At 29.0% G+C, this 27,661-nt stretch overlaps 1 protein-coding gene across 1 annotated transcript; it reads right to left on the bottom strand.

Annotated features, from left to right (window-relative positions):
* Positions 1 to 1,916: 1,916 nt before the first annotated feature.
* LOC125810469 (sesquiterpene synthase 15b-like) lies at positions 1,917 to 7,136 on the bottom strand. Its single transcript, XM_049489941.1, has 7 exons — positions 7,038 to 7,136; positions 6,381 to 6,666; positions 5,369 to 5,741; positions 5,056 to 5,273; positions 4,202 to 4,341; positions 3,233 to 3,484; positions 1,917 to 2,210 (listed from the first exon to the last, which is right to left on the bottom strand). Exons 1-7 carry the CDS (start codon positions 7,134 to 7,136, stop codon positions 1,917 to 1,919), a joined length of 1,662 nt encoding a protein of 553 aa, XP_049345898.1.
* Positions 7,137 to 27,661: the final 20,525 nt, after the last annotated feature.

The raw sequence follows: 27,661 nt of genomic DNA, 5'->3' as shown, positions 1-27,661 counted from the left end.
TGAGAACTTCTGTCCATCATATCATATATATATATATAAAAGAGAACCTTAGGCCCCACCTACATGGCGCCATCACAAACTAGAATTCCCTTTTAATTTATTTATTTACAAAACTAGCCTTCCCCTTTCATTAAAAGTTATGAAATTTATGAAAAATTGCGACTTTTATGAAAAGTTGTGACTTTAATGAAGAGTTGTGACTTTAATGAAAACTTGTGACTTTTATGAAAAGTTGTGACTTTTATGGAAAATTGCGACTTTAATGAAGAGTTGCGACTTTTATGAAAAATTGTGACTTTTATGAAAGGTTGTGACCTTTCCGAAGGGTTGAAACTTTTCCAAATAGTTGAAACTTTTTTGATAAGGCACAATAAATATTTGTTCACACTACCATTTGTTGTCTATAAATAGAGGGATTTCCTCTCATTTTATAACAACGAAAATTCTGAACCTCTTCTTCTTCTTCTTCTTCTTCACAATTAAATATTTGTGTACTTTGCTCCTGTTGAGTGGCTCAATAACACCATTGCTTATGTTATAAATTCTGGTAAGTAATTTTACTGTCATTAATTTATGCTTATGTTATTAAGGATAAATGATGAGATGTAATAATTTTCATTTTCCTTTACATTATTAATGTTTGTTACTACGTAATCTTGTATGTAAGATATATAATATAGTGTTTAGTTTAAAAGGCTGACAGGTTTTAAGTATTATTTTATAAATTTCATGATATTAAATTCTCGCGCGAAGCGTGGATAATTTTACTAGTACTATTACAAGTGGAAAGCTCTTAACATCAAAATTAGATTACCATTTTGCCCTTATCTTACCCCTAAAATAATTAAATATTAATATCTATTTAATTAATTAAATATTAAGTAATAGTTATATTTAAATTCATGCATAAATCAAGATCTTAATGCAATCATATTGTCACGACCCAAAAATGGACGTGATGACACTCGTCTTATCCCACCAAGACAAGTCAGCCTAAAACTCAGCCTTCACAAAAAAAAAATGCGGAAATTTATAATCAAGTTAAAAATACCCCAAAACCTGGTTGTCACGTGCACAAGCCTCTAATGTGTTATAACAAAATCGAAAAAAAATATAAGTCTCAAATGACATTATTTCTAGAATAGAACAAGATCATAATTAAGAAGGAAGAAGGGCCGCTAAAATGACAAGCAGCTACCTCACAAACCTTCACAAGAGGCCTCACACAAGGAGAAGAGAAAACTAAAGACGTGATAATAAGCTTAATTAAGGTTTGATAACAGTAGTAGCAAGTAAGAGAAGTGAATTACATAAATAAATTTTGTTCAATTTACTACTTCACACAGGCACATGTCTATTTATAAAGATTTAAATTGGTAGTGGTGATTGTGGGTCCATACCCATTAATGAGAAAGAAAATGCACCATCTTTTGAGAATTTTAAAAGGTGCGCAAATATTTTTCAAAAGAAATCTGCTATGTTGAAAATTGGCAACCGATAATTTAATACAAGATTTTTTTTTTGACATTTTTCATTCCTATAAATTGAGAGCTTCTGTTCATCATATGATCATATCATATAGTATCATATATCATATATTATTATAAGTGGGAAGCTCTTAACCTCAAAGTTGGATTATCATTTTGTCCTTATCTTACCCCAAAAATAATTAAATATTAATATCTATTTAATTAATTAAATATTAAATAATAGTGATATTTAAACTCATGCATCAACCAAGATGTTAATGCAATCATATATTCATGTACCTCGACTTAATGAAAGATCTTAAAAGGTGCGCAAATATTTACAAAGCTGCTTATTGGAGTAACAAATAAACATCCACAATTAAGTGTGAAAGAAATATAAGCATTCTAGAGGATTACAATTTCTTTATTTTGTCCTTTTATTTGCTTTCATACTTTAATGGGATCAACAAGCACCATAGAAATGACGTCTTTTAAGTTATTTTTGGAAAAAGTATAAGCATCTTCATCTTTATAAAAGAATTCTGATGTCCTAATAAGGTTAAGCACTGTCATGAGCAAAACTCTTGGTACTGTTGTTGGTTTTAGGCATCGTTGATTCAAATCCTTCCAATTATTCTCTATTATTTTCCTTATCCCCATGTAAGCTTCTTCCTTTGTGGCATCATATTCATTCATGTAACAATCAATACCTGAAGCTACATCTCCTCTTTCTATTTCTCTCTGCGTATCACATGAGCAACAACCATTAGAATAACAAGTACACAAGAGACGAGATCGCAAGAGAAATAAAAAGATAAAAAAAAATAAAAAAATTCCAGTGTATTCCCATAAATAAAGCCTAAAAAAATGAATTGTACACAGATCTTACTCTTGCTCTTACCTTTGAAGGGATAGAGATGTGACTTTCTATAGAACCTCGGCTCAAGAAAAGAACAATATTAATAACTAAAATAGTAAGGATAACCAATACTATAAAAACAATAACTATTGAATAATAATAATAATAATAATAATAATAATAATAATAATAATAATAATAATAATAATAATAATAATAATAAGAGATAATTTCAAATATAAAAAATAAAGTAATTAATTTATAAAAAATATAGCCATGTTTTATTTACATAAAAATAATAGCAAAATACTATAGGAAGTATACTGATTATACACTATAGCTTGCCAAAAGTCATAGAAAATAGGAAAACTTACATAAATATACCATATTAAGAAAATATTTACCATTTATAGCAATAACATTTTTTTACTTGATCACTTTTAATACATTTATAATACAGTTTTAATATATTTTACAGAGAAAAATTTATAAAACACATTTAATACAAGTTTTATTGATGGATAATACATTTTATCACACATTTTAATATAATGTGTCAATTTTTTACCAAACAAGCATAATATATTTTAAAGCAGTTATAATACATATATATTGCATACATAATTCACTTTTAATACATATGTCAGATTTATCATAATATTACTATGTATTGCTATAAATGATAATAAAAAAAAAACATTGTTAAAATTCGTAATTATTTATTAAAAGGTAACTCATCCAAGTATTTTTTTCCTAGGAAATATATACTGGCTATACAATATAGTGTATATATACATGAATTACACGCTGACTATACATTATGATACACTTAAAAAACTAAATATAGCTTAGCTATACATAAAGTATGCATTGAATACACATGAAGATGTGAGAATTTATATACCTCATGTGATACAATATCATTCAACAATCTTGCAATAATAGAGGAAGCGATGAGAATTGGAGGTTGTGTTATAATCCATTTGAATGCCTCTTTGGTTGCTTCATCGCCCATGCCTAACCAAGAAGCAACAGTAAGATTTGGGATAACGCTAGTTTGAATTCCATTCTTCATATACTCCTCCTCCATTCTGGGGATTGTGTTCCCATGATACCATTTCGCCTCTTGAAAATAAGCTCTCACCAACTTTTTCATCTGAAATTAATTACCTCATTTCTTTAAAAATGAATGACCTAATTTAATTTTTCGCAGAGTTTAAGAAAATAAATACTCTCTCCTTTTCATTTTATATGATATTCTTTCCTTTTTAGTTCATCCTAAACAAAGTCAAATTACTATAATTAGAAAAAAATTAACTTTAAAATTCTCATTTTACCCTTAATGAAATGATTCTTAGTCAAACAAATATCTAAAGATTGTTTTAGACCACAAGTTTTAAAAGTTTTTTTTCTTTAACATGTCAAGTTAAATAATGCCACATAAAATGGGACGGAGCCGCATAGGTGGAGTCAGGAATAAGAGTTTAGGGTTCTAAATTTTAGGAACTTTTTTTAAAAAGCACAACTTTAGCGTGTAAAGCATTTCCATAACCCCATCCTTCCCACTAAGCCATTAATTAATTTTGTCAAGGGTTTTCAAGTTAATGTACATTTGTATTTATTTAAATTTTTTAATACAAATACAAGTTCTATGAAAAAGCTACCGGGTTCGTCTGAAGCCACGAAATCCACTTAGCTCCCCCCTGGATGAAGGGAGTAAGACTTTTTAATCTTATGATCCTAAATTAAACATGTCATATGGAAAAGTGAAATCAAAGAATTGATAAAAATGGAAATAAATCATTCTTTGTGAAACAAACTAATAGGAAGCTGGATCATTAGGAGTAATAATTAATATGTATCACATAATTACCTCACTAATAGCAAAGTTGACTCGAAAGGACTTGTTCTCCTTTGCCAACTCTTTCTCCACTTCATTGTAAAGATGTAGGAGAGCAGTGTAAAAGAGTTTCATATAGGACGCTAGATCTTCTGCAGCGTCGATGTTCCACCCATTGTAAACGTACAATATAGGTGATGTTGTTGAAAAAAAATATTCTTATTTGGAAAAGAATGGTTTTAAAAGGAAAAGAAATAATATGTTTATTAGAAAAGATATTTTGATCCAATTGAGTAACAATATATACATTTTTAGGTCAAATTATTAATAATGGAGACATTTTTTAACCAAACTACTAAGTACTGATGACACTTTTGTTCAGTTTTACAAAGTTTAAGAGCATTTTGACCCTTTCATTTCCTTTTAAAATGTAAAACTTAAAGATGTTCCATCATTTTAAAGTTCGCAAAATATAAAAATCAATTCATATTCGACATGAAGAGTTATCTGTACCACGTGGGATGATTATATTTAAGAATATTTAGGTATTATTATTATTGACTGATTAATGTTTGTAAAATTATGTGTATTATAAAAATTTGTAATAACATGTAACTACAAACATTTATTCATAGGAAAAATATGGAGATACTTTATTTATTAATGTGGCGCCTTAGATATTTTGTTACTTTTTAATTATGAAATATGAACTATGATTTAATTAATGCTTATTTGGTAAGATTGAGTAGTGAAAATTTGTGATAGTTTTTACAAATTGTGAGGTTTTCATTTGTTACCTTTGGATGGACTAAAAATAAATGTTAGGAAAATAAACTGCAATGAAGATATAGTATAATTAATGTTACCAAAAAAAAAAAAAGCATACCTTTCTATTGCGTTTGTAAGGAGAGTAAGTTCATGGAGTGTTCCATATGTATCATAGATGTCATCAGTAATTGAAACGAAACATAACACTTTGGTTAGTATTTTCCTGGCAACATTATATTGGGGCTCAAAGTACACACCCAAAGACCAAAAGTACAACTCAACCACTCTGTCTCTTGCAAAAGGTAGTTCATTTGCCAAGTTCAATTCTTTCCACCACCTAAAATATAAAGTTAAATCTCAAAATCAATAAAAATATTTTTTTTAAAATAAAACAGTGTTGTGATATTATTAATTGTGTATCTTGCTAGTTACCTTGTGATATCACATAGCTCCATTTTATGCATCTTCTGCAATGTATTGAAGTCCAATTTCGCAAAATTAAATAACACTTGATCACATGATTTATCTTCTTGGTAAAACGATATGTATTTTCTAGTTGCTACTCTGGCTATAGTTTTGTTGATTGGATACTTTAGTGCATTGCTCACTTGTATCGACAGAGAATTACTCAATTTAGGCAACATTAACTTCAAATGAATGGTGGTAAAATTAACTGCTTCATCCAAAATTTCTTCATCATGTACTCTGAATTGTGTTGCCTCGTACAAGCTTAATAATCCTTGCATGTCATTAACCAATGCTTTATTATAATTTCCTTGGTCATCGATGAACTTTCTAAAAACATCTGTTTCAAAATATGTATTCATACGTTAGTGTGTAAAAGTTAAAATCTTAATTATCAACAAATAAGCTGGGAGTATGCCAGATGCAGGAGTTATAAAATTAAATACTGATGGGAGCTATACCAATCTCAAGATGAAACCTATCATCCAGGAGACCATCAAAATTCTTAGCAATGTTAATGCTTGTATTGATGAAATGAGAGTTACTTGAAGATAAAGTAGTGAAGGGGTAGTTGAGTAATACAAATTAGTTAGTTAGAAAAGAGTAATTTTTTTTGTAAGTTAGTATGACTCTTGATTAGGATGAGAAAATCTTGTATAGGCTACTCCTTCTCATCAGCTTTTTTGGTGTTACTCTTAGTACTAGTCCTCTGATAGGTTAGAGGTAAGGTCCATGTCCCCCTCTAACCTCTTGTAACTTTTTGTCATATATCAACATGGTAGGGGTCAAGAAAAACCAACAAACAAGCTCGAGTAATATTGTACAATTGTCTATTTTGTTTTAACCTTATTGAGACAATTTATCACGGATATTTAAGATTGTTTTAGACCATAAGTGTTAAAAAGCTTCTTTGGGTTTTTAAATGTTGTATCTAGTCAAGTAGTGTCATAGAAATTGAATTGGAGGGAGTATTAATTACCAGATGAGACATAGTAACCTTGCTGCCTAAGTAATCGAAAGCTTAGAGCAACAACATGAAGGCCACTGCCACTTTCACAAAATTCACCAATCCATTCTTCATAACCATTATAGATGTTACTCAATGATTCCTCAATCTCATGTTCAAAATGGTATGCCACTCCAAGCAATTGGATTGTGTTGATAAGTTCAATTTTTTGCAAAGATTTGGAAGGAGAAATCACTAGCATTTTTCTCACTTCTTCTTTTAGATCCTTATGTTCCTTCTCTTCCAATTCATTGGCTCCCTATACGTGTAAATAAATAACTTTTGTTTAGATATATATTTTTTTGTCCTCCAAATATTATTTGCAAGCAGAATATAATATGGATCAAAAGTGTTTCAACTGAAAACAAATGGACAAAAGCATAGACAGTACTGTCACAGTAAAAATAAGAGTTTAAGGTAGTAAGGGAATACATGATTACATGTTTATATTATTAGGTCATACTTATTTTTATATGTTGTCATAGATTACCTTATCTTATTTTCAAGATTACAAATTTTATAATTTTAAAACGCTTACTTATAAATATTTTCGAGTGACTTGAAAGTGTAAAAAAAAATCTTTACTCAGCCGACACATAAAACATGAACACACTAGGCATTCAAATTTACCAAGAGATTAGCATAGGCAAGAAAATGATCTCCCCAAACAGTAGGATGATGATTGTCACTTCGACGTGTAATCTCTGCCTCACCATCAAATCCATCCATTTTTTCAACTGAGTTTTGGTAGAGTTTGGAGTAGAGAAACTAAAGAGAAGTAAGAGAAGTGAATTACATAAAAGATTTTTTTTTCAAGTTACTAGTTCACACAGACATAAGCCTATTTATAAAGATTTAAATTGGTAGTGGTAATTATTTAGGGTGGACATGAAATTTGACTACTCCCACCATCAAGAGCAAAAATGTTAGTGGGACTATTTTTAAAGATTTAAATTGGTAGTGGTAATTATATATTTAGGGTGGCCATGCAATTTGGCCACTCCCACCATCAAGAGCAAAAATGTTAGTGGGACTATTTATAAAGATATAAATTGGTAGTGCTAATTATATATTTAGGGTGGACGTGAAATTTGACCATTCCCCAACGGTTGACATCCAATTTTAGCATAACATTTTCAAAATTCATAATTTTTAAGTTTTATTCATTCAATAGTTCAAATATATTTTTTATAATTTTAAATAAGTTTATCGATATTTATCCTTATTTCACAAAATTTTAGGATTTTTATCAGTCAGTTTTGATTACATTCTTTTGGTCATAGTCGGTTGAATATGTTTAAATATTTGTTCAGTTTGATTAAAAAATTATTTTTTGTTAAATTACATTTTTTAATGCCATTTATTTTATTTGTTAAAAAATATTTTATTTCTTAATTTTATTTATATTTATTTTGATATTTTTTGCGCAGTGTAAAAATACAGTTAAATACGAATAAGATTTTCATAAAAAAATATTTTATTAGCTAGTGATTTTAGCCTCTATGTTGAACTATTGTTATATTACCCTCTATGTTGAACTATTGTTATGTTGTTTATATGGAATTATGCATGTTGTGCTGCAATTGTTCTACACATTAAATTATTTAGTAGTAATGATTTGCTTTCCAATGATTATTGGCACTTTGAATTGTTGTTTTATATTTTATTGTTCACTGCCTTGGATTTGTTTTTCTCTTTCTTTATTTTGAATATTCTTTATCTACCATAACAGTGGTGAGCCTTGGAGTTTAAGGCAATATGTAAAGTTATTCCAATTATCCATTGTTGATTGTTATTTCCTTGAATTATTTTTGTATGATTCGTCCTATTTTTACTTTCGGTTGCTATCTCGAATTGACATTTAATAATTACAAGTTAAAATTGGCAAATGAAAAAATCTCTCAATTGGTTTTTTAGGCCTCCCTATTTTAAAAGAAGAAAATTTAGTTTAAGTTCATTTATTTTATATGTTAAATTAGCCGATGAAGAAATTATCGTCGATTTTCAAGGTCTCCCATGTTAATAACACATGTTTTTATTTTTAAGTTATTATTTGATTCATTTATTTTTATTCATATTTATTTAGTACTAACACTTTTACTAAGTGTCTTTACATGTGCCCGAAGTTGCTTAATTCCCATTGAAGCTATTCGAATGAAGTTCGGATTACATTCTTTATTCACTATTTTGTATATAGTGACGTTGGGAAAACCTTAGGTCGCTTATTATATTATTGTTTTATTTTATTATTTGTGTATATCACATTTTTTAACTCCTCCTCAGTTTGAAAAAAAGAATTCAGTTGGGACCCACAATTGTGGATTTCGACGGTTGCCTAATACCTTCCCTTCGAAATAGCTTGAATTCTTACCTAAAATCTATTGGTTTCGTAGACATTCTTTTAGATTAATTAATTGGTTTCCTCGTTTTTTCTAAAATTAGGTGGCGACTCTTAAAATCTTTTATTCTTTAAAAAAAATTAAATTAAATTGAATTGAATTAATTAAATTATTCTTTGAGTTACCATAATGTTTCGTCCTATTTGAATAAAGTATGGATGTAAACACCAACATCAAGAGTAAAAATGTTAATGGGACTATTTATGGTGGCCATTATATTTTAACAAGTCCCAACTCCCATCATCGACAACAAAAATGTTAATGGTGAATATTTAGGATAGCTGTGAAATTTGTCAAGTCCCGACTCCCACTATCAATAGTAGAGTAAATTTCAAAAATAGCAAGGATAATAGATATAATAGGGCTCTAGCTATAGTTCTCGTAATTGCGCTCCATAGTCATAGTTCAGTTTGCTATGGAGGTTGTGGTTTGTATATTTCGTTTTTCCATTTGTATATTTCGCTTGCAAATATTCAAACAAGGTAAGTATATACAAATTTTGTATTTATACATTTAGGAATCTTTTAGAACTTCGTTTGTATATTTTGCTTGCCAAAACAAACAGGGTAATTTATCATGAATTTTTATAAATCGTATATGAATAACTAGGGTAAACATATATAAATTATGGAAACTCTAGTTCTATGAACATCGATGAAATTTTCAAAAGCAAGTTAGAAATAACTTGATAGATTTATATTATTGTATCTATGTAAGTTACATGTGTATCATGTATCTAATATTGATATACATTAGATGACATACACAAAATAATCACTCTACCGCCACTAGACAACCATAACCACCACTGGACATATATACACTTGACATACATCGTACATCATTAATTTTAGGCATAATACATAAACATGATCCTTAACTTGGCTTCAACTAACAACTATATCCTCCAACTTTGTGATTTCACAAGTAGACATTTAACCTTGTATAAAATGGAACAAGTAGACACATGTGTCCTACGTGACATAATACATGTAGGACACAAAATTGTCATGTAGGACGAGTGTGTCTATTTGTTCAATTTTATACAAGTTTAAGTGTCTACTTGTTCACACCCAAAGCTAAAGATCATAGTTGTCAATTGAAGCCAAGTTAAGAGTCATGTTTATAGACATAAGGTGACAACTGAACTTGTCCCAAATTTTCAAAAAGACACATTAACTATGCGGGCGTCCTATTACCCACTAAATAATCTTGAACTGATATTATTACATCATTTTTTGTCCACCTTACATAGAGAGTGTGTGCACTCTCTCAAAGAGAGTGAGCTACCTAAAAGAACTAATATAATTTTATTTTTACAAGTATTTTATTGTAAAATATACTTTCTTATTATTTTAACTTTTTTTCCTTATCATTTTTTATCTTTCTTTCTTCTTTCTTCTTCAAACATTCATTGTCATCTCCATTGAAGCTTCTCACTTTCAATTTCACCATTTTTACCACAACTTCACCTTCCTTTTTTACTACTATTAGTTTTACTCTCTTTAATTTTAAAACTTTATCTAAATAATTTCTTACATTTTGAACAATTTGATAATCTCATTAGATTTCAAGATGATTAGGAGGTATCATATAGTTTTTTTATCCGATTTCAATCAAGTTCTTTCAATTTTGGAGAATTCATTGATTCTTTTAAAATTATCATTTTTAATTTTGAAGTTATATGAAAAGGAGTAATTGATGATACCTTCATAATTTTAAATTTTCTTAGAAAAATAATTAGTTTTGTTATCAATAATTCAATAAAGTCTAGAAAATAGTATGGTTTTTTTCTAAAAAAAATCATTGAAATAAAGAATTTGATTGGAGAAGAAGAAAAGAAAAACAAGAGAGAGGGGTTCAACTTGACATGGGGGGTGGGGTGAGGGTGGGAGGTGAAGTAAAAGAAAGAAAATGGAGGGATGGATCTCCTTGAAAGTGGGGGGTGAAAGATGAAGTGGAATTTAAGATAAAATCAAAATTAAAATAAGTCAAATATTAAGAGAGAAAGAGAGAGAAAGAAAAAACTTAAAATGAAAAAAAAAAAATTAATTAAATTAACACGTGTCATGTAATGATTGGAGTGTGAACACACTTGTTTCTTAAAATCTGGGGCTAATCAAAAAATGATATAATAATATCAGTTCATAATTGTTTAGTGGGGTAATAGGATGGTTGCAAAGTTAAGGAGTCTTTTTAAAAATTCGGAACAACTTCAATGGTGACTTTATGTCTTTTCTCTTTATGTATTATGCCAAACACATACACAACTCCTCAAACTTGCCTTCATTTTTCATTTTGGCACTCCAACTTAGCCTTCTTTCATTTTAACCCTTAAATTCCATTGTTTCTGTACCATTTAAACACTTGCACTAATTTTTATGATTTGTTTTTATATATGCTCTTCAATAGCAATTTCTTATTTTCAAAAAATAGACGTGTGCCTATTAATTTTCGTAAAAAAATTAAACATTCGCGAACGAACATAAAAATTTTCAAACAATAATATTATTTTTTGATATTTCTCTGTATTTTTGCATGAAAATAAATTGACGAAAGTTCTTTGATTTTCTTTCTTAAACATTCAATTAAATTAAATAACACTACTTATTTATTTTTTCTTATCATCTAGGCTATCTAAATTTAACGCAAATACTCACTTTTAATTTTTAATATAAATCAATACAAATAAAAAAACTCATCTTCAAAAAAACTCGACTGACTTTGTTAATAACACTACTAAAAAAAAACTCTTGTTCATTGTTAATAACACTACTAAACAATGTTAAAACTCGACTGACTTTGTTAGGTTGTCAGTGATTTTAAAGAAAGAAAATCAACACAATTTTGTCGGTTATTTTTCACACAAAAATACATAACACTCTTAAAAACAAATTATTATTTTTTAAAAAGAATTATTTTTTGTTAATTTTTAATTTTTTAACTAAAATTAACTGACACATGTCGATTTAAAATAAGAAGTTGCAATTGAAGAATATATATAAAAATAAAGAAATCACAAAAATAGTATTTCGTGTTAAAATGGTACATAAAAAATGGAATTTAAGGATTGAAATGGAACAAGGCTAAGATAAAGTGTCAAAATAAAAATGTGGACAAATTAGAGGGGATGTATATGTGTTTGGCCCATATATAATGTAAATACACGTGACATACTGACGAAATACAATTATTTCACCACTAGACCATCAACCGGTAAACCATAATCACAACTCATTTCACCATTACATTACCAAAAATTATTTTCGTACCAAAAAATGGGTGAGAAGAAGGTGTCAAAAAAATTCTTTTATTGTTTTATCATTTTTCAATCGATGGAAATCAAATTAAAATCTTATGTCAAAATTTTGAATGGTTGATTGAATTTTGAAGTTGAGATTCTATGTAATAATAAATAATAATCTCACTCTAAACTTGGGTTGGTGTGTAACTCAAGATTTAGAAGAAAATATGGATAGCACCGTTGAGTACGTACTTGAAAAGTTTAGTTCAAAAATCTCAAATTATGAATATCGGAAACATAGATGTTTGAGTGTGTTTGGACTTGAGAACTCGTTTTTAAGTGCCCATTTACAAACAATTTTTTTCCAAAAATATTTCGGAAACTAGATAATTTAAGCAAGAATTTTTTAATAACTCTATACTCTACTCCATCATCATTATGATAAAGGCAGGTAACAATAAGTGAAGAGACAATCATTTCTCTCCATAATTTGTAAACAAAAAAAAATTATTTACAGGTTTAGTGCTTTTGCTTTCTCTTTCTTTTCGTCTTTGTTAATTGTTGCTAAAATGATTTAAAGTATACCATAGAGAGCCAAAGAAAATATGCTATTGTGCACTTACAGAACAATAGTACTAATTATTTAATTTAAGTTCATTCTAGAAGAATGAAAAAAATATTTAATTCTATTGCTTGCACTTTTTCCTCCATAAAAGTATTTCTGAAATATGTCACTTGTTACCTAATTATGCCAAATTAGAGAACTCTCATCAAGGAATTATATATTTGAGATAACATTTCAATATCAAAGTAATATTTGTTTTATTTACAAATATTAGTTAGACTGATTTTAAGAGTCGCCACTTAATTTTAAAGTAAATTAAGAAACTATTGTTTTCAAAAGATTAAAACAGAAATCTAATGAAAACTTAAAAGGGGTTCGGGGTTTTTATTAGTGTTCTAGGAAGGGTTTTAAAGCATCTAGAACACCCACTAATGCGATTATCCGGCAATTAATCATTTGACTAAAAATTAACTTAATTTGATTTGTACAATTTTTATAGTTAGAACCATTTTAAAGGGGGAAAAGGGAGGAAAATATGGGACTACTATCTAAGTGAGATATCACCTAAGTACAATATCTTACAAGATTATATTTTATATCGGAGGAAGTGAATGCTTAATTAGTTGCTTTTTAGAAAATTAGTTCTGAATGGCTATCTATTGGGAAAATTAAATTGTAGTAACCTTAAGATTAACAGCAGGTAATGACAGGTAAACAAATATAAAATAACGAAGTAAAGAAGAAAATTTGGGCCCAAGTCTGATTTTCTGTCCGCCTGAATCAGCACTTGGGCATAATTTCGTTTTGGACCTTTGGCCTATTTAAATCACTAGTACCTGTCATAGTCTAACATAAAATAAATATCTTTCTTTTGGGTCTTAGGCCCAATTCTTCCACTTGTCCTAAGAACTAACAAGTAATAACAAATAAGTGGGCTTAGGTCCAAAATAACAAAATACTATTTTGAAATTAAGAGTGGACCTTAGGCCCAATCTTTTCAATTTCTCGATCTGTTGCTTCTTCTTTCAACTCCTGGACCTGTTTGTCGATTTTTATTTTTTTTTGGTTGGCTGACTTGAAAGGAGAGATTTGAGCCTTTATGGCTCTCTCAAAAATGCAAGGGGAGTGAGTTCGTGACGAACCCAGACATATTTCACATGCATAAGAAAAAGTGAAATATTAACACGTAATCCAGCCAAAATGAACAAAGGAAAAACATGATAAGACAAAAAGACGAAAGCAAATATATATGTAACGATTCCCATAAATGAGCATACAATTCCAACTAGAGGATGTTATAAAGATTAAAAGGGTCCACAGGAAATCCTACAAATTATCACTAATAAGCATAAACTAGAAAAGACGATGTAATACATTAAACAAAAAAAAAACCACTGATACACAGTAACTGATTCCTAGATATTACAGAAGAGTAGAAATAATAAAACAAAGATAGAAGGACCAAGGAGATGCTACCAGTGAGCACATGAAAAATACAAATTGACCCAATGTTAAACGACGATTCTCAATCCATGGAGCTAAAATAAAGTAACAAAGGCAAAATAGTATATTTTCTAAGGAAAAAAAAAATCTACAAACCAGCAATTCTTAACAGAGAGCAACCAAACCAGGGTAAATTTTTTTAGAAACACTTAAGTCACAAACACACACACATGAACACTACTGTAGACATTAATTAGTTCTAAGACTCCGAGAGAAAAGGCTCAAAATAGACCTTCATCTTTGGAGTAAGACTCAAAGTCATCCTTAAGTTTTTTGAAAGGAAATCTGCTATGTTGAAAATTGGCAACCGATAAATTAGATAGGGTGCAATGAAATTTGACCACTATTATCATCAAGAGCAAAAATGCTAGTGGTGACGGTAGATATTGAAATTTTACGGGACTCTATAAGATGTGTTCAATTCAAGTTATGTCTATATAAAGAGTACTATATTTTCTTAAAAGGCTTCTCAAATATTTTACAAATTCATGAAATATTCATAAAAAGATTAAATTTAAATCATCATACTTTGAGAAATACGCCACAAACAACCCTCGAATTAAGGGATGAGCATAATTGAACCCACACTATTTATCAATAAAGTTACGTTTCTTCATATTTTATTTATGATTGTAATATATTTTCTGTCACTTTAAATTTTGTTGCAAGCAATGACAATTTAGGGTGGCCATTATATTTGACAAGTCCCAACTCTTATCATCAAGAGCAAAAATGTTAGTGGTGAATATTTAAGGTGGCCTAGAAATTAGATAAGTCCCAACTCCCATCATCTAGAGTAAATATGTTAGTGATGAATATTTAGAATGCGGTGCAATATTGACAAGTCCCAACTCCCATCATCAACAGTAATAATGTTGTTTTACTCAAAAATATACATAAAAGAAAAATGACTAGGTTTTCAAAAAAATCGATTAAACTTATGATTTAAGAGAAATCGAATTTCCAAAAGATCAAAGTCACCACTTAATTTTTAGTAAAAAATCAAGAAAAAAAGTAAGTTTTTCAAAAAGATTTACACAGATAAAATCAATTGAAAACAACAGGGTTCAAAGTTCAATGTACATTCCAACAAGGTGTTAGGCCCTTGGAATGTCCGCTAACTTGCGGTTGACCTGCGATTTGACTAAAAAATAGTTTTGACTAATTTGAAAAAAAAAATGATTTGACATAAAAAAAAAATATATAAAAAAATAATATATATACAATATTTGATTTAACTTTGAGAAAATAGTTAAAAAGAACAATTTTTAGTTTTTTAAGAAAATTGAATCTTAATTGAAATATTCAAATTAATTTGCACGCGATTAGCGTTTGGCAAATCTAGATTGATTAGAATTTTATTTGAATTTCTTAAAAAATAATAATTTAGATTCATTTAGTCATTTAAAGCATGAAAACTATTTTAAGTTCATCGAAAATTAAGTATAAGTTTTCAAACATAGTACAAGAATTGACAAAAAGAAAATTTTATTGAAATATATCTAGCATAAGCAAATGGTTCATCTTTTGAGGATTTAATTAAGTTAATTAACGAACCATATAAAAAGGGGTTAGAGAGTTAATACAAACAAATAGATAATGGTAATAACAAGAGAAAGCCCAAATTTAGGCACAATCCATTAGACTTTAAGCCCATTTTTTCCCCAAAGACCTGTGTATATGAAAAGTGTATATCGATATATATAAGCCATATTTTGATCCACTTTTGTGTATATCGGACTGTATACAGTCTATTTTGACCCCTGCAACCTGCATTTCGTTTTTTTGAACCTGTATATCGGCATTTTTTCCATGTATATCAGTGTATACGGTTGTATACAGGCTGTATTTCAGCCTTTCTTCCGCCTGTGTATTTTAGTTTCCAATTGCAATATTTCGGCTTTCGTTTTTTGAACGATGACCAAGACCGACTCGATAGGAAATCAACTCGGATATGTAGGTGAGTGGAGTTCAGTAGACTCATTGAAGGAGTTCATGCAAAGGACAAGATCATAATAATCAATAATTAATCATAATGAGATTTTTAATAAAATAGCTAAGCATAATTGGAATCATAACAAGAAGAAATTGAACATATTAAATCTAAAAGCAAATGGACCAAACATGCTATGAATATTTACGGACCAACATTTAAGGAAAATACTACACGAAGAAATTGTTTAAAAAGGAGACATCATAATAAACACAAGCTAATTAAAATCAAGGTTGTCTATAACTAAAGGCAAATAGAGACAAAACCACTACATTAATTATAAAAAAAAAAAACTCAACATTCTGCAACTTAAGGCAAAATGAGAGATTAATGCATTAATAATTAATAATATAATAAGGGAACAAAGGAAAATGCTAACTCATACAACAATTTGTATCCTACTAAAAAAATAAAAATTGGCCATCAAGATACAACTCAATTCGTATCAATTTTAAGGGGGGGAAAAAAATCAACATACCCCAAATATGCACATTCATCAAGATTTAAAGAAAGCCTAACACTAAGACTCATGTCATGCCATTAAACAAATAAATATAACATCCACAATTATGTAATAATCAAGCTAAGAAAATAAAGCAGTAGGCATTTTCCGACTAAATCTAAACAAAATCAAGGCATAAATTTAACAACACGCCATGCCAAACAGTAAAAGGAGAATAAGTTCGGGACACAGGAAAAGAAGCAGCCAAATGGACTTTATACTTCACTTAAACAACTAGCAATATGCTTAAAAGAAACGGGAGAAACCACAGCTAAACAGATGGTGTTGCATTTATAATTCTATATTTATTCAATCTACCAAGACTTAAAAGAAAGGTGGAGCTCCCAGATATCACGAACAGTAAAAAAAAAAAAGCGGATTTTGTGTGTTACTTGAGAGTAAAATTTATATAGATCGTAACCCGAAAGAGGCAAAACCAACTCACTTAAGGCATATAATGGAAAGATAAATCAGTCTTAAGTGGTATATGGCCCCAAATAGTAAAACAATACGCATATTATTAAGAAAGCTCATTTGGATTAAACACAGGATCCATAATAATAATAAGGACAAATTACTTAACTGCACTCCTTTACTTACCTTAATATTCATTTATCCCTACTTATTTCAAAAATTTCAAAAATCCCTTATTTACCTATGTATCCCGCATGTATTCCGTGCACAACGCTATGTATCCCGCTATGTGGAATGTATCAAACGCTATGTATCCCGTGCACAACGCTATGTATCTCACATGTATCTCGTGCACAATGTTATGTATCCCGCTATGTGGAATGTATCAAACCTAATGTATCCCGTGCACAACGCTATGTATCCCGCTATGTGAAATGTATCAAACCTAATGTATCATGTGCACAACGCTATGTATTCCGCAAACATCATTTTTAAGAGATTTTTGGTAAATAGAAAACTAGAAGGAATAAGATGTTATTTAGTACTTATATTATGTAGTTCCTATAATTTATACTAATAATAAACAGCTACAACATGCGTGAACTATAGAAGAAATCAAAAGATGTGTCTTGTACCGAAGAGCATCATTCATAACCCAAAACGATTTCAACAAGATGGGATGAAGCAGTGTCCAAACGACCAACAAATAGACAAACAAAAATGAAATGGGCACAACAACCAAAAGAACTCAAGAAGAGCCATAAACAGAGAAAAGCAAGCGTGGATGGACGATAAATTCTCTCGAAAACGAAACACACGTATCTCAGATTCAGAAATATTAACACGAAGAGAAAGATAGACTTGAACATATCATATAAAATCCTCTTTGAATCGACAGAGGACAAAACACGATTCAACATTATGAACTCAAAATGAATGAAATAGTCATGAATAGTTTACCTTGTTCGAGGCAGCGAACGGAACAATCAGTGAGCTGGACGGAAACAGTCTTCCACCACCGAGATGTGACTCCCAAAATTCTGATGAGTAACAAGAAACAACAAGAGCAAGGACTAAACAAAAATCTTGATTTCAAGAAGTCCTAAACAATGATGTAACTAGAAATTTCAGTGTGTATTTCTGTCTTAAAAAATCAACCGATTCCTTTGTATTTTTTCCCAAATTTTCTCTCAACGCTTGTCTCTGACCCAAAATCTTGCAACTAAAAAAAATCCCCCCTCAACTTGTAGAAGAACAGGGTATTTATAGTGGAGAATTAGGGTTCGGATTTTGGGGGGAAAGGGATAAAAAATCAGATTCAAAAGGCCAAATTCAAAATTCAAAACTCCAAAACCTTTCACCCTTCCGGCTAAACACCTTTTTCCTTGAGGTTTTGACTCATTCCAAAAGGAAAAAGGGGGAAGGACGGGTGCTGTAGTACGCGTCTGCTTCTGGGTTTCTACTTTTTCTGGAGTTTGGAGTGTACACTTCTTCGCTGCAAAGAAGAAACGCTACAGGGGCCTGTTGGTACTGTGTTGCTGTTGTATGTTGGGTTCTTTTGGGAAAGTAATTGGAATTGGGTTGGATATGAGGATGGGAATGGGCCTGCTGAGAGTTGGGTCGGCTGAAGGGAGGGATTTGGGCTGAAAATGGCCCAATACTTGGTGCTTTAAAGGTTTAAAAAGGGTAAAAGGAGATGGCTAAAATCGTTAATAAGGTATAGCCACATTGAATTTAATTTGCGACTTCAGCTAAAATCTAAATAAGATGAATTATCTAATTAGTTAACAAACTTCTTAATTTTAACGTCATTGATTAATTTAACTAAAACATAATTAAATTAGATGCAAATTAATTAACTCGAAATTACAATTATAACTTAGACCAAACTAAATTAATAAAATATTTAACTTGAAATGTGAAATCTTCGGGGATGATTATCAAATATTTATAAAAAAACATACCAATAATATATATAATTATATAAAGCAAATTTATTATTCAAAAGTTATAAAATTTACAAGGCTATTTTAAAACTTGAAAATAATAACTATAACTTAACTAAAGCGAATTAATAAAACACTTAACTAAAATGTAACGTCTTTGGAGATGATTTTATTAAATATACTAACCAGGTAAAAACATATTTATCACCTAAAATGTTGTAGAAATGAATAAAAATCATCAAAACCTCTAAAACATTTCGAATTTTTATAAAAATTAATTATTTCAAATCGTTTGAAATTAAGAAGTTCGAAAATTAATTTCTATCATGGAGGATCAAAATTAGGTGTCAACAGATGTTAGTGACGAATATTTAGAATGGTTGTACGTAAAAATTGATAAGTCCCAACTTTCATCATTAAAAAACTTTTACTCTGTCAATGCATAAAATATAAACTTAAATTAAAACATGAACACACTAAGCATTCAAATTTACCGAAAGAGTAGCATAAACAAGAAAATGATCTCTCCAAACAATAGGATGATGATTGTCGCTCCGACGTGTAATTTCCTCTCACCACCAAATCCATCCACTTTTTCAACTTAGTTTTTGTTAAGTTTGGAGTAGAGAAACTAAAGACGTAATAATATGCTTAATTAAGGCTTGATAACAGTAGTAGAAAGTAAAAGAAGTGAATTACATAAAGAAGTTTTTGTTTAAGTTTCTACTTCACACAGACATAAGCCTATTTTCTGAAAAGTCATTTTAAAAAGTGTTTATAAAAATAAATTATTTTTAACAGTAATGTTCTTAAATTGATAGTGGTGATTGTGGGGTCCATACTCATTACTGAGAGAAAAAAAGGTGCGCAATATTTTTTTGTCGATAATTTTAAAAGGTGCAATTTTTTTCAAAAGAAATCTGTTATGTTGAAAATTGGCAACCGGTTATTTAATACAAGATTTTTTTTTTGACATTTTCCATTCCTATAAATTGAGAGCTTCTGTTCATTTAAAAAAAAACACAATCAAAATTAGAGAGAGCAACAAAGAGTTATCTACAAACTATTTTCTGTAATCGGTAAGAAAATGACATGGGAATGATATAGTATTTCTTTGTTCTTTTTTATTTGTTCAATTTTTTTTTATTTATCCTTTTTACTTGTTAATTTTGACAAATTAAGAAAGAATAACTTTTTTATCTATTATATCCTCAATTTATTAATATTGAATTAACGTCTTTAAAAAATTTAGCTTGTAAAGATCTTTGGGATCCTATCAATTAATATGGATAAAAATGATAAACTCACTATGACAATCAATTTTTTTTTATAGGTGTATCAAGTCAAAATTTGACAAGTAAAAAGGGACCGAGGGAGTAGTAAGTTACGTGAAATAAAAGAATGTTGTTTATTTAGAAAGTGTGGTAGTTTCTTGATAACATCAAGTTATAATCGGTGATATTAATTACTCTCTTTGTACAACAATAGTTGTCCACTATGTTATTTTAGGATGTCCAATAATAATTGTCCACTTTATGAAATTAATGGATAATTTTACACTTAGTTCCTAATTTACCCTTATTATTAATTATAGTCATTTCTTCATTATATTTTTCAAGACATTGCATTTATTAAATTCAAAGGGTGATATAGTAAAATTACCTTGTTATTTAAAATTTCTTAAGAAGTGTGCAAAGTCAAAAGTGGACAAATATTGTTGGAACTTTGCTTGGTTATTATATTTTTATTTCGTTAAAATATTTGATGATATTATTATTCTCTTATTATTGCTATTTAATGTGGATATTATTCTTGGATGAGATTATTATTTTCCATTATTAGAATCATGACAAATAATAGTTTATTGTTCTTTCAATTCCTCCATCTTAAGAGAGATAATTATGAAAAATAATGTCTATGCATGAAAGTCATTTTTGACTCTCAAGATATTAGGGACATTAAATAAACAAATGGTATATACAAAATTCACTACTGAGGAAATTGTCCCAAAATACATCATTAAAGACAAGGAAGAAAGACCAATAGGCCCTCACGCTCATCCATCAGTGTTTGGATGATGACATGGTTGAGAAAGTGGTTGATGCAACCACCTCATAGAAAGGGAGATTTTGTAAAATTTGCTACAAGGAATTGATAATGTGAAGAAGATAAAACTTTAAACTTTAAAGGCTGATTTTGAAGTTTTAAAAATGAAAGAATCTGAATAGATTTGAATTTTTCTTCAAGAGTGATAACTGTTTTGAATCAACCAAGAAGGTACGGGGAGGAAATAGATGATTTGTGTGTGGTAGATCTCTCCTTAGTTCTTTTTAACCTAAATTTGATAATGTGATGTGTGCTATTGAGGAGTCTAAGAATTTAGATTCTACGACGATAGAACAATTGGAAGGTTCTTTATAATTCCACAAAGAAAAGATGAAAAGGATAAGAAGAGCTACTGAAGCAACTTCTTAAACTCAAGCATCCATCAAAGATTTTGAAGGTGAAAAATGTTATAGAGAAAATCGACTAGGCGGAGCTCTGCGGTCCATACCTATTAATGAGGAAGAAAATGCACCATCTTTTGATGAAAGCAAATCTACTATGTTGAAAATTAGCGACCAACTAATTATTATTACAGAAAGAAAATTTGGCATTTTTCATTCCTATAAATTGAGAGCTTCTGTTCATTTATAAAAAAAAAAGATTACCAAAAATCAAAGAGAGCAATAAAGAGTAATCTATATATTATTTTTTATAGTCTATAAGAAAATAGTGCGAGAATAATATTATGGTGAGTTGTGTGACATAAAAGAAAATTGTTTAGTTAGAAAGTGTGGTTAGTCTCTTGACACCATCAAGCTATAAGCAGTGGTATTAATTACTTTGTTTGGATATTATATTTTCATTTGATTAGAGTATTTGATGTTGTTGTTATTCTCTTATTATTGCTATTTAGCATGAATTTTATTTTTGGGCGAAATTAATATTATTTTTCCAACCATGATTATTTAGGGTGACATGATATTTGGTCATTCCCATTATCAAGAGCAAAAATTAAGGGTGTCAAAACTGAACCCAAACATAGGTAACCCGCTCAATTCGTCCAGAATTTTAAGGGTTGGGCTCAAGATAATTTGAATTGGGTTCAATCTAAACTCATTCAAGCCTAACCCATTTTAAGAGAATTCTCAATTAAGCCTAATTCAATCTTCAATTTCAACCCGTTTTAAAACTTTTTAATAAGATATGTTCCTATATTGAAGGTATGAATTATTATCTATTTAATATCTTTTAGGATTTATCTATCCATTTGTTACTTTTTTTAAAAATAAATCTTGAGCTGAAATTCAAATTGTGATTATAAAAGTTAAATATTAATATGTTAAATTATTGAGATTAATCGGGTCAAATTGGGTGGGTCAAGACCCAACCCATTTTTGAGCCCAATCCATTTGAGCCCAAAGTAAACTTGGGGGGGGGTCAAGACCCAACTCGATTTCTATTTCAACCCAACCCGCTCATTTGACACCCCTAGCAAAAATGTTAGTTATGAATATTTAGGGGGCGTTATGCCTTGAAAAAACATTGTATTTGACTCTGTTTGTTAATTGGACCTTCCTACTTATCATTTTGTCAAATAAACACTTAAACTCGATAAAACACAATATTTTAAACTCATTTCTCACTTGATCATTGGGTATATAATACAACCAACTACACGTGGTGTTCCAACATTATTTTATTAGATATCATATATTTTTTTATGACACATCAGAAATTATATATTAAAAAAATATATATACAAAGAAAAAAAGTATGATTTTTCTTTCTCATTGTCCCACCCTTTTCAATTTCTTCACACCCAAAAACTTCCTCAAACACAAAATTCATAAACCACTATATTTTTTTGAGGATATATCAGTAGGCAAAATTATTCATTTAACTATTGTAATATGAGTTCTATTTATTTTGAATCGATAAACTTAAAGAAAATTCCAATAAACTCCTAATAAAATTAATTTGACTTATCAAAATAAATACTCTAATTTTTTTTGGAATAAATAAGTTTTGATAGAGTAAAATACAATGTAATTAACGAAAAAAGATATAACAAATAACTTAGTCAAATAGCTCTAGTAATTATTTTTTATAGTAATAGTTGACAAATTTAAATTCAAAATATAATTAATAAAATTTATTTAATAAAAATAAATTCCTTTTAAAAATTGATTTGTCTTATCAAAATAAATCGTATAATCTTTTTTTAATAAATAATTTTTTATGGAGTAAAATAAAATTTTAATTGACGAAGAAAAGATGTAACGAATAACTAAGTCAAACAACTTTAGTAATTATTTTTTATTAGGGAAAATGCATAAGTACCCCCCAAGCCTATGCCCAAAATCCCTGAGACACATCTAATCTTTACCAAGGTCCTATTACCCCCCCGAACTTATTTTTTTGTTAATTTTTTACCACTTTTCGGTCTACGTGGCTGAGTCCGTGACTTCACCTATGTTAGGCGGGTGGGTGCAGTTTTTAGACAGCACTGACCAATAAAAATTGGCCATGTGTTAAAATAAACTTGAAAAAAATAAATATTAACTCAATTGTCTTCTTCTTTATTATTGTTCTTCATGTTTGGAAAAAAAAATCTCCATTATCATAAGTTAAATTGCTCCTTTCTTCGAAAAGCTAACAAAATAAAATCAAGAAAAAACTAACCTTTGAACTCAACCACGATTCTTGATGACTTAGAAGTAGGGGTGTACATAGGTCCGTTTGGTTTGGTTTTTCATTAAAAAAAAACTTAAACCAATTATGTCGGTTTATTAAATCTAAATACCAAATCAAACCACGCAAAGTCGGTTTTTTTGGTTTCGGTTTTAGTCGGTTCTTTCGGGTTTTTTCGGTTTTTTACAACTTAAGGGTGTTTGAAAAAGAGATCAAATATATTTTCACCTACCTGTGTGATAAGCTAAACTTAAGAAACGTTAAATGAATAGAAATTTTCGTAAAGACGGTAAAATTCACATGAGTACAAAATATATATTTTTGAAATATCAACGATCATTATGTTAAATTAATAAGATTAAAGGATACAGTCAAACTGAATACAAAATGAAATATTTACAAAGTAAATTGTTAACTTCAAATTTGAAAACTATAACAATATAATTGTAACTTCGGATCTTAATACAAAATAAAATATTTACAAATTTTGCAAGCCCAAATTTGAAATAAAATATATAAACATTGAAAACTATAAACTAGCTAAAATATATTAACAAAGTAGATTATAAGTAAACTTTTTTTTATCTATAAATAAAATAAAATTATATATATAATATTTTACAAAATTTTACAAGCCCAAATTTGAAATAAAATATATAAACATTAAAAACTATAAACTAACTAAAAATATATTAACAAAGTACATTATAAATAATATTTTTTGTCTAAAATAAAATAAAATTATATATATAATATTTACAAAACTTTACAAGCCCAAATTTGAAATAAAATATATAAACATTGAAAGCTATAAACTAACTAAAAATATATTAACAAAGTAGATTATAAGTAATATTTTTTAATCTATAAATAAAATAAAATTATATATATAATATTTACAAAATTTTACAAGCCCAAATTTGAAATAAAATATATAAACATTGAATGCTATAAACTAACTAAAAATATATTAACAAAGTAGATTATAAGTAATATTTTTTTTATCTATAAATAAAATAAAATTATAAATATAATATTTACAAAATTTTACAAACCCAAATTTGAAATAAAATATATAAACAATGAAAACTATAAACTAACTAAAATTATATTAACAAAGTTATAATATTTTTTATCTATAAATAAAATAAAATTATATATATAATATTTACAAAATTTTACAAGCCCAAATTTGAAATAAAATATATAAACATTGAAAGCTATAAACTAACTAAAAATATATTAACAAAGTAGATTATAAGTAATTTTTTTTATCTATAAATAAAATAAAATTATATATATAATATTTACAAAATTTTACAAGCCCAAATTTAAAATAAAATATATAAACATTGAAAACTATAAACTAACTAAAAATATATTAACAAAGTAGATTATAAATAAATTTTTTTATCTATAAATAAAATAAAATTATATATATAATATTTACAAAATTTTACAAGCCCAAATTTGAAATAAAATATATAAACATTGAAATCTATAAATTAACTAAAAATATATTAACAATGTAAATTATAAATAATATATTTTATCTAAAACATAAAGTGATAGCTTTTTGAAATTTTGGGAAGTGTAAAAGCTACTTTTGAATTGATAGCTTACTTTTTAGAAAGTTGAAAAAGTGGGACCCAACGCGTGTTGAACAAAACTTTCAACCTATCTAGTTTATATTGCCACGTAAGCCGAAAGTGGTAAAAAATTAATTAAAAAATAAGTTCGGGGGGTAATAGAACCTTAGTAAAGGTTAGGTGTGTCTCAGAGATTTTGGACATAGGTTGGGGGTACTTATGCATTTTCCTTTTTTTAAAACAATAACTTTGTAAGTGATGTGACATTACATGAGATACTATAAAAGATTTAGATTGTCAATCTATATAAATTTAAAAGAATTTTTTCTAACTCATCATATCTATATCTATATCTATGTTACTTTAAAAACATAAATTCATAACTTGAATGTTAAATTACTATAATATTCCTAACTTAGGTTGTGACCTTCGATGAGTAGTGATTTTTCTGATAAGTGTGACTTTTTTCAAAAGGTTGTGATTTTCGATGAGTTGTGACTTTTTCAAATAGTTATGACTTTTTTATTAAGTTGTGACTTTTTCAAAGGGTTGTGACTTTTTGGAAAGGTCGTGACTTTTCACATAAGACACAAAAAACACTTGCTCATATTGCCCTTTGTTAACTATAAATAGAGGGGTTTCCTTTCATTTATCAACCGCATTTTTTTTAAATCTTCTACTCTTCTTCTTCTTCGTGTATTTTAAAAATTTTTGTGTGATTTATTGTCGTTGAGTGAGTTCGAAGTTTAGCGGAATATGAGGTACCACTATTCTGATAAAGTAAATTGTTTTATCGTAAGAGGGTATATTCCTCTCCAAACTGCACACGAAGGAACAACTCAGGTCAAGAAATCCAAAATCGATAACTTGAACAGACAATATGAACTATTCAAAATGATGGAAGGGGAAACTGTCCAAGATATGCACACCAGGTTCACTGCAATCATCAATGAGAATTACTCGCTGGGATAAGTAATTCCGAATGGAAAAGCTGTTAGAAAACTCCTAAGTGTCTTACCAGAATCGTGGGAAAGTAAAGTGGAAGCCATTACTGAAGCGCGTGATTTAGATAAACTGGCCATAGATGAGCTCATTGGAAATATCATAACGTATGAACTGAAGAAAAACCAAGAAAGAGAAATAGGCAACAAAAGAAAAGAGATGAACCTGGTTCTTAAAGCCACAACCCCTGAAGATTTTGAAGATGAGAATATTGCACTCATGACAAAGAGGTTCTCCAGAATGTTGAAAAGAGGACAAACATTCCAAAGAAGAGGTCCTCAAAAGATAGCTAAACACTCAAGAGAGCAACTTTGTCATAAATGTGGAAGTCCTTATCACTTTATTAAATTTTGTCTACTCTGGGCCCTAGAACACAAAAAGAATAATCCGAAAAAAACAAGGGAAAGTAAATGAGACAGGAACATTCTCACAAATAGGAGAATGACTACCTAAGAGGCTGATCTCTCAATGAAGAAAGCATTTGCAGCAATAGAAGGCATGTCAAAAGATGAGTCCGAATATGAGAAAGCTGAAAATAAATCCTTACTTGTGATAGAGCAATCTGACAAATACGACTTTCTTGCACTAGTAGTCATAACTGAACCAGGTGAACTAGAAAATAGCTGTCAGACACAGGATACAATTCTAGCACTCATGGCTGGATCATCATCAGAAAAAGAAAAGGACAAACAAGACCAGGTTAGTTTAACTCACATTAAAAAAACATCTTGAGTCCTACTCAAAAGGAAAACTGGAATCACTATTGCATACTCTCATAAATGCATATGAATCAAAATGCTCTGAAAAAGACTTATTAATGGGAAGACTATGCATTTTTTTAGAGAAGACGATGTGAACCTAGAACAACAAAATTGTCTCCTACAAAAAGAGTTAGTAGAACTGAATATAGAACTTAACTCCATAATTGTGAAAAATGAAGATCTTCAGAAGAAACTTCACGTGACAAAAATGGAAGTTGAGCACAGTATGAGATGGACCAGATCCTTCATACTTCTCGATAGAATCCAAAAGGATCTATCTACCACAAAACATGGAATAGGATTTTATGAAGCAAAGAATCCCAACATAGATTGTTTGTGTTCCTACTGTGGACTTACAGGTCATAACAGCTATGCATGTAATAAAAAACAAACTGCACATAAAAACAACTTTGCCTTTGTTCAAAATACTCAAAAAGTACCTAAAGGCAACAACTCAAAGAAGACACCTACCCCCTAAGACCCCTCCAATATGGGCTAGAAGAAATCTTATTCATCTTTTTACTAACAAACAGGGACCCAAGTGGATCTGGGTACCCAAAACTACCCTTGGTTAATAATTGCAGGTTTCAGCGAGAGGA

Source organism: Solanum verrucosum, unplaced genomic scaffold, assembly GCF_900185275.1.
Source record: "Solanum verrucosum unplaced genomic scaffold, falcon-dt-bn FXZP01000118.1, whole genome shotgun sequence".
In the NCBI taxonomy this organism is placed as follows: Eukaryota; Viridiplantae; Streptophyta; class Magnoliopsida; order Solanales; family Solanaceae; genus Solanum; species Solanum verrucosum.
This window is presented reverse-complemented; position numbering and strand designations above follow the sequence as displayed.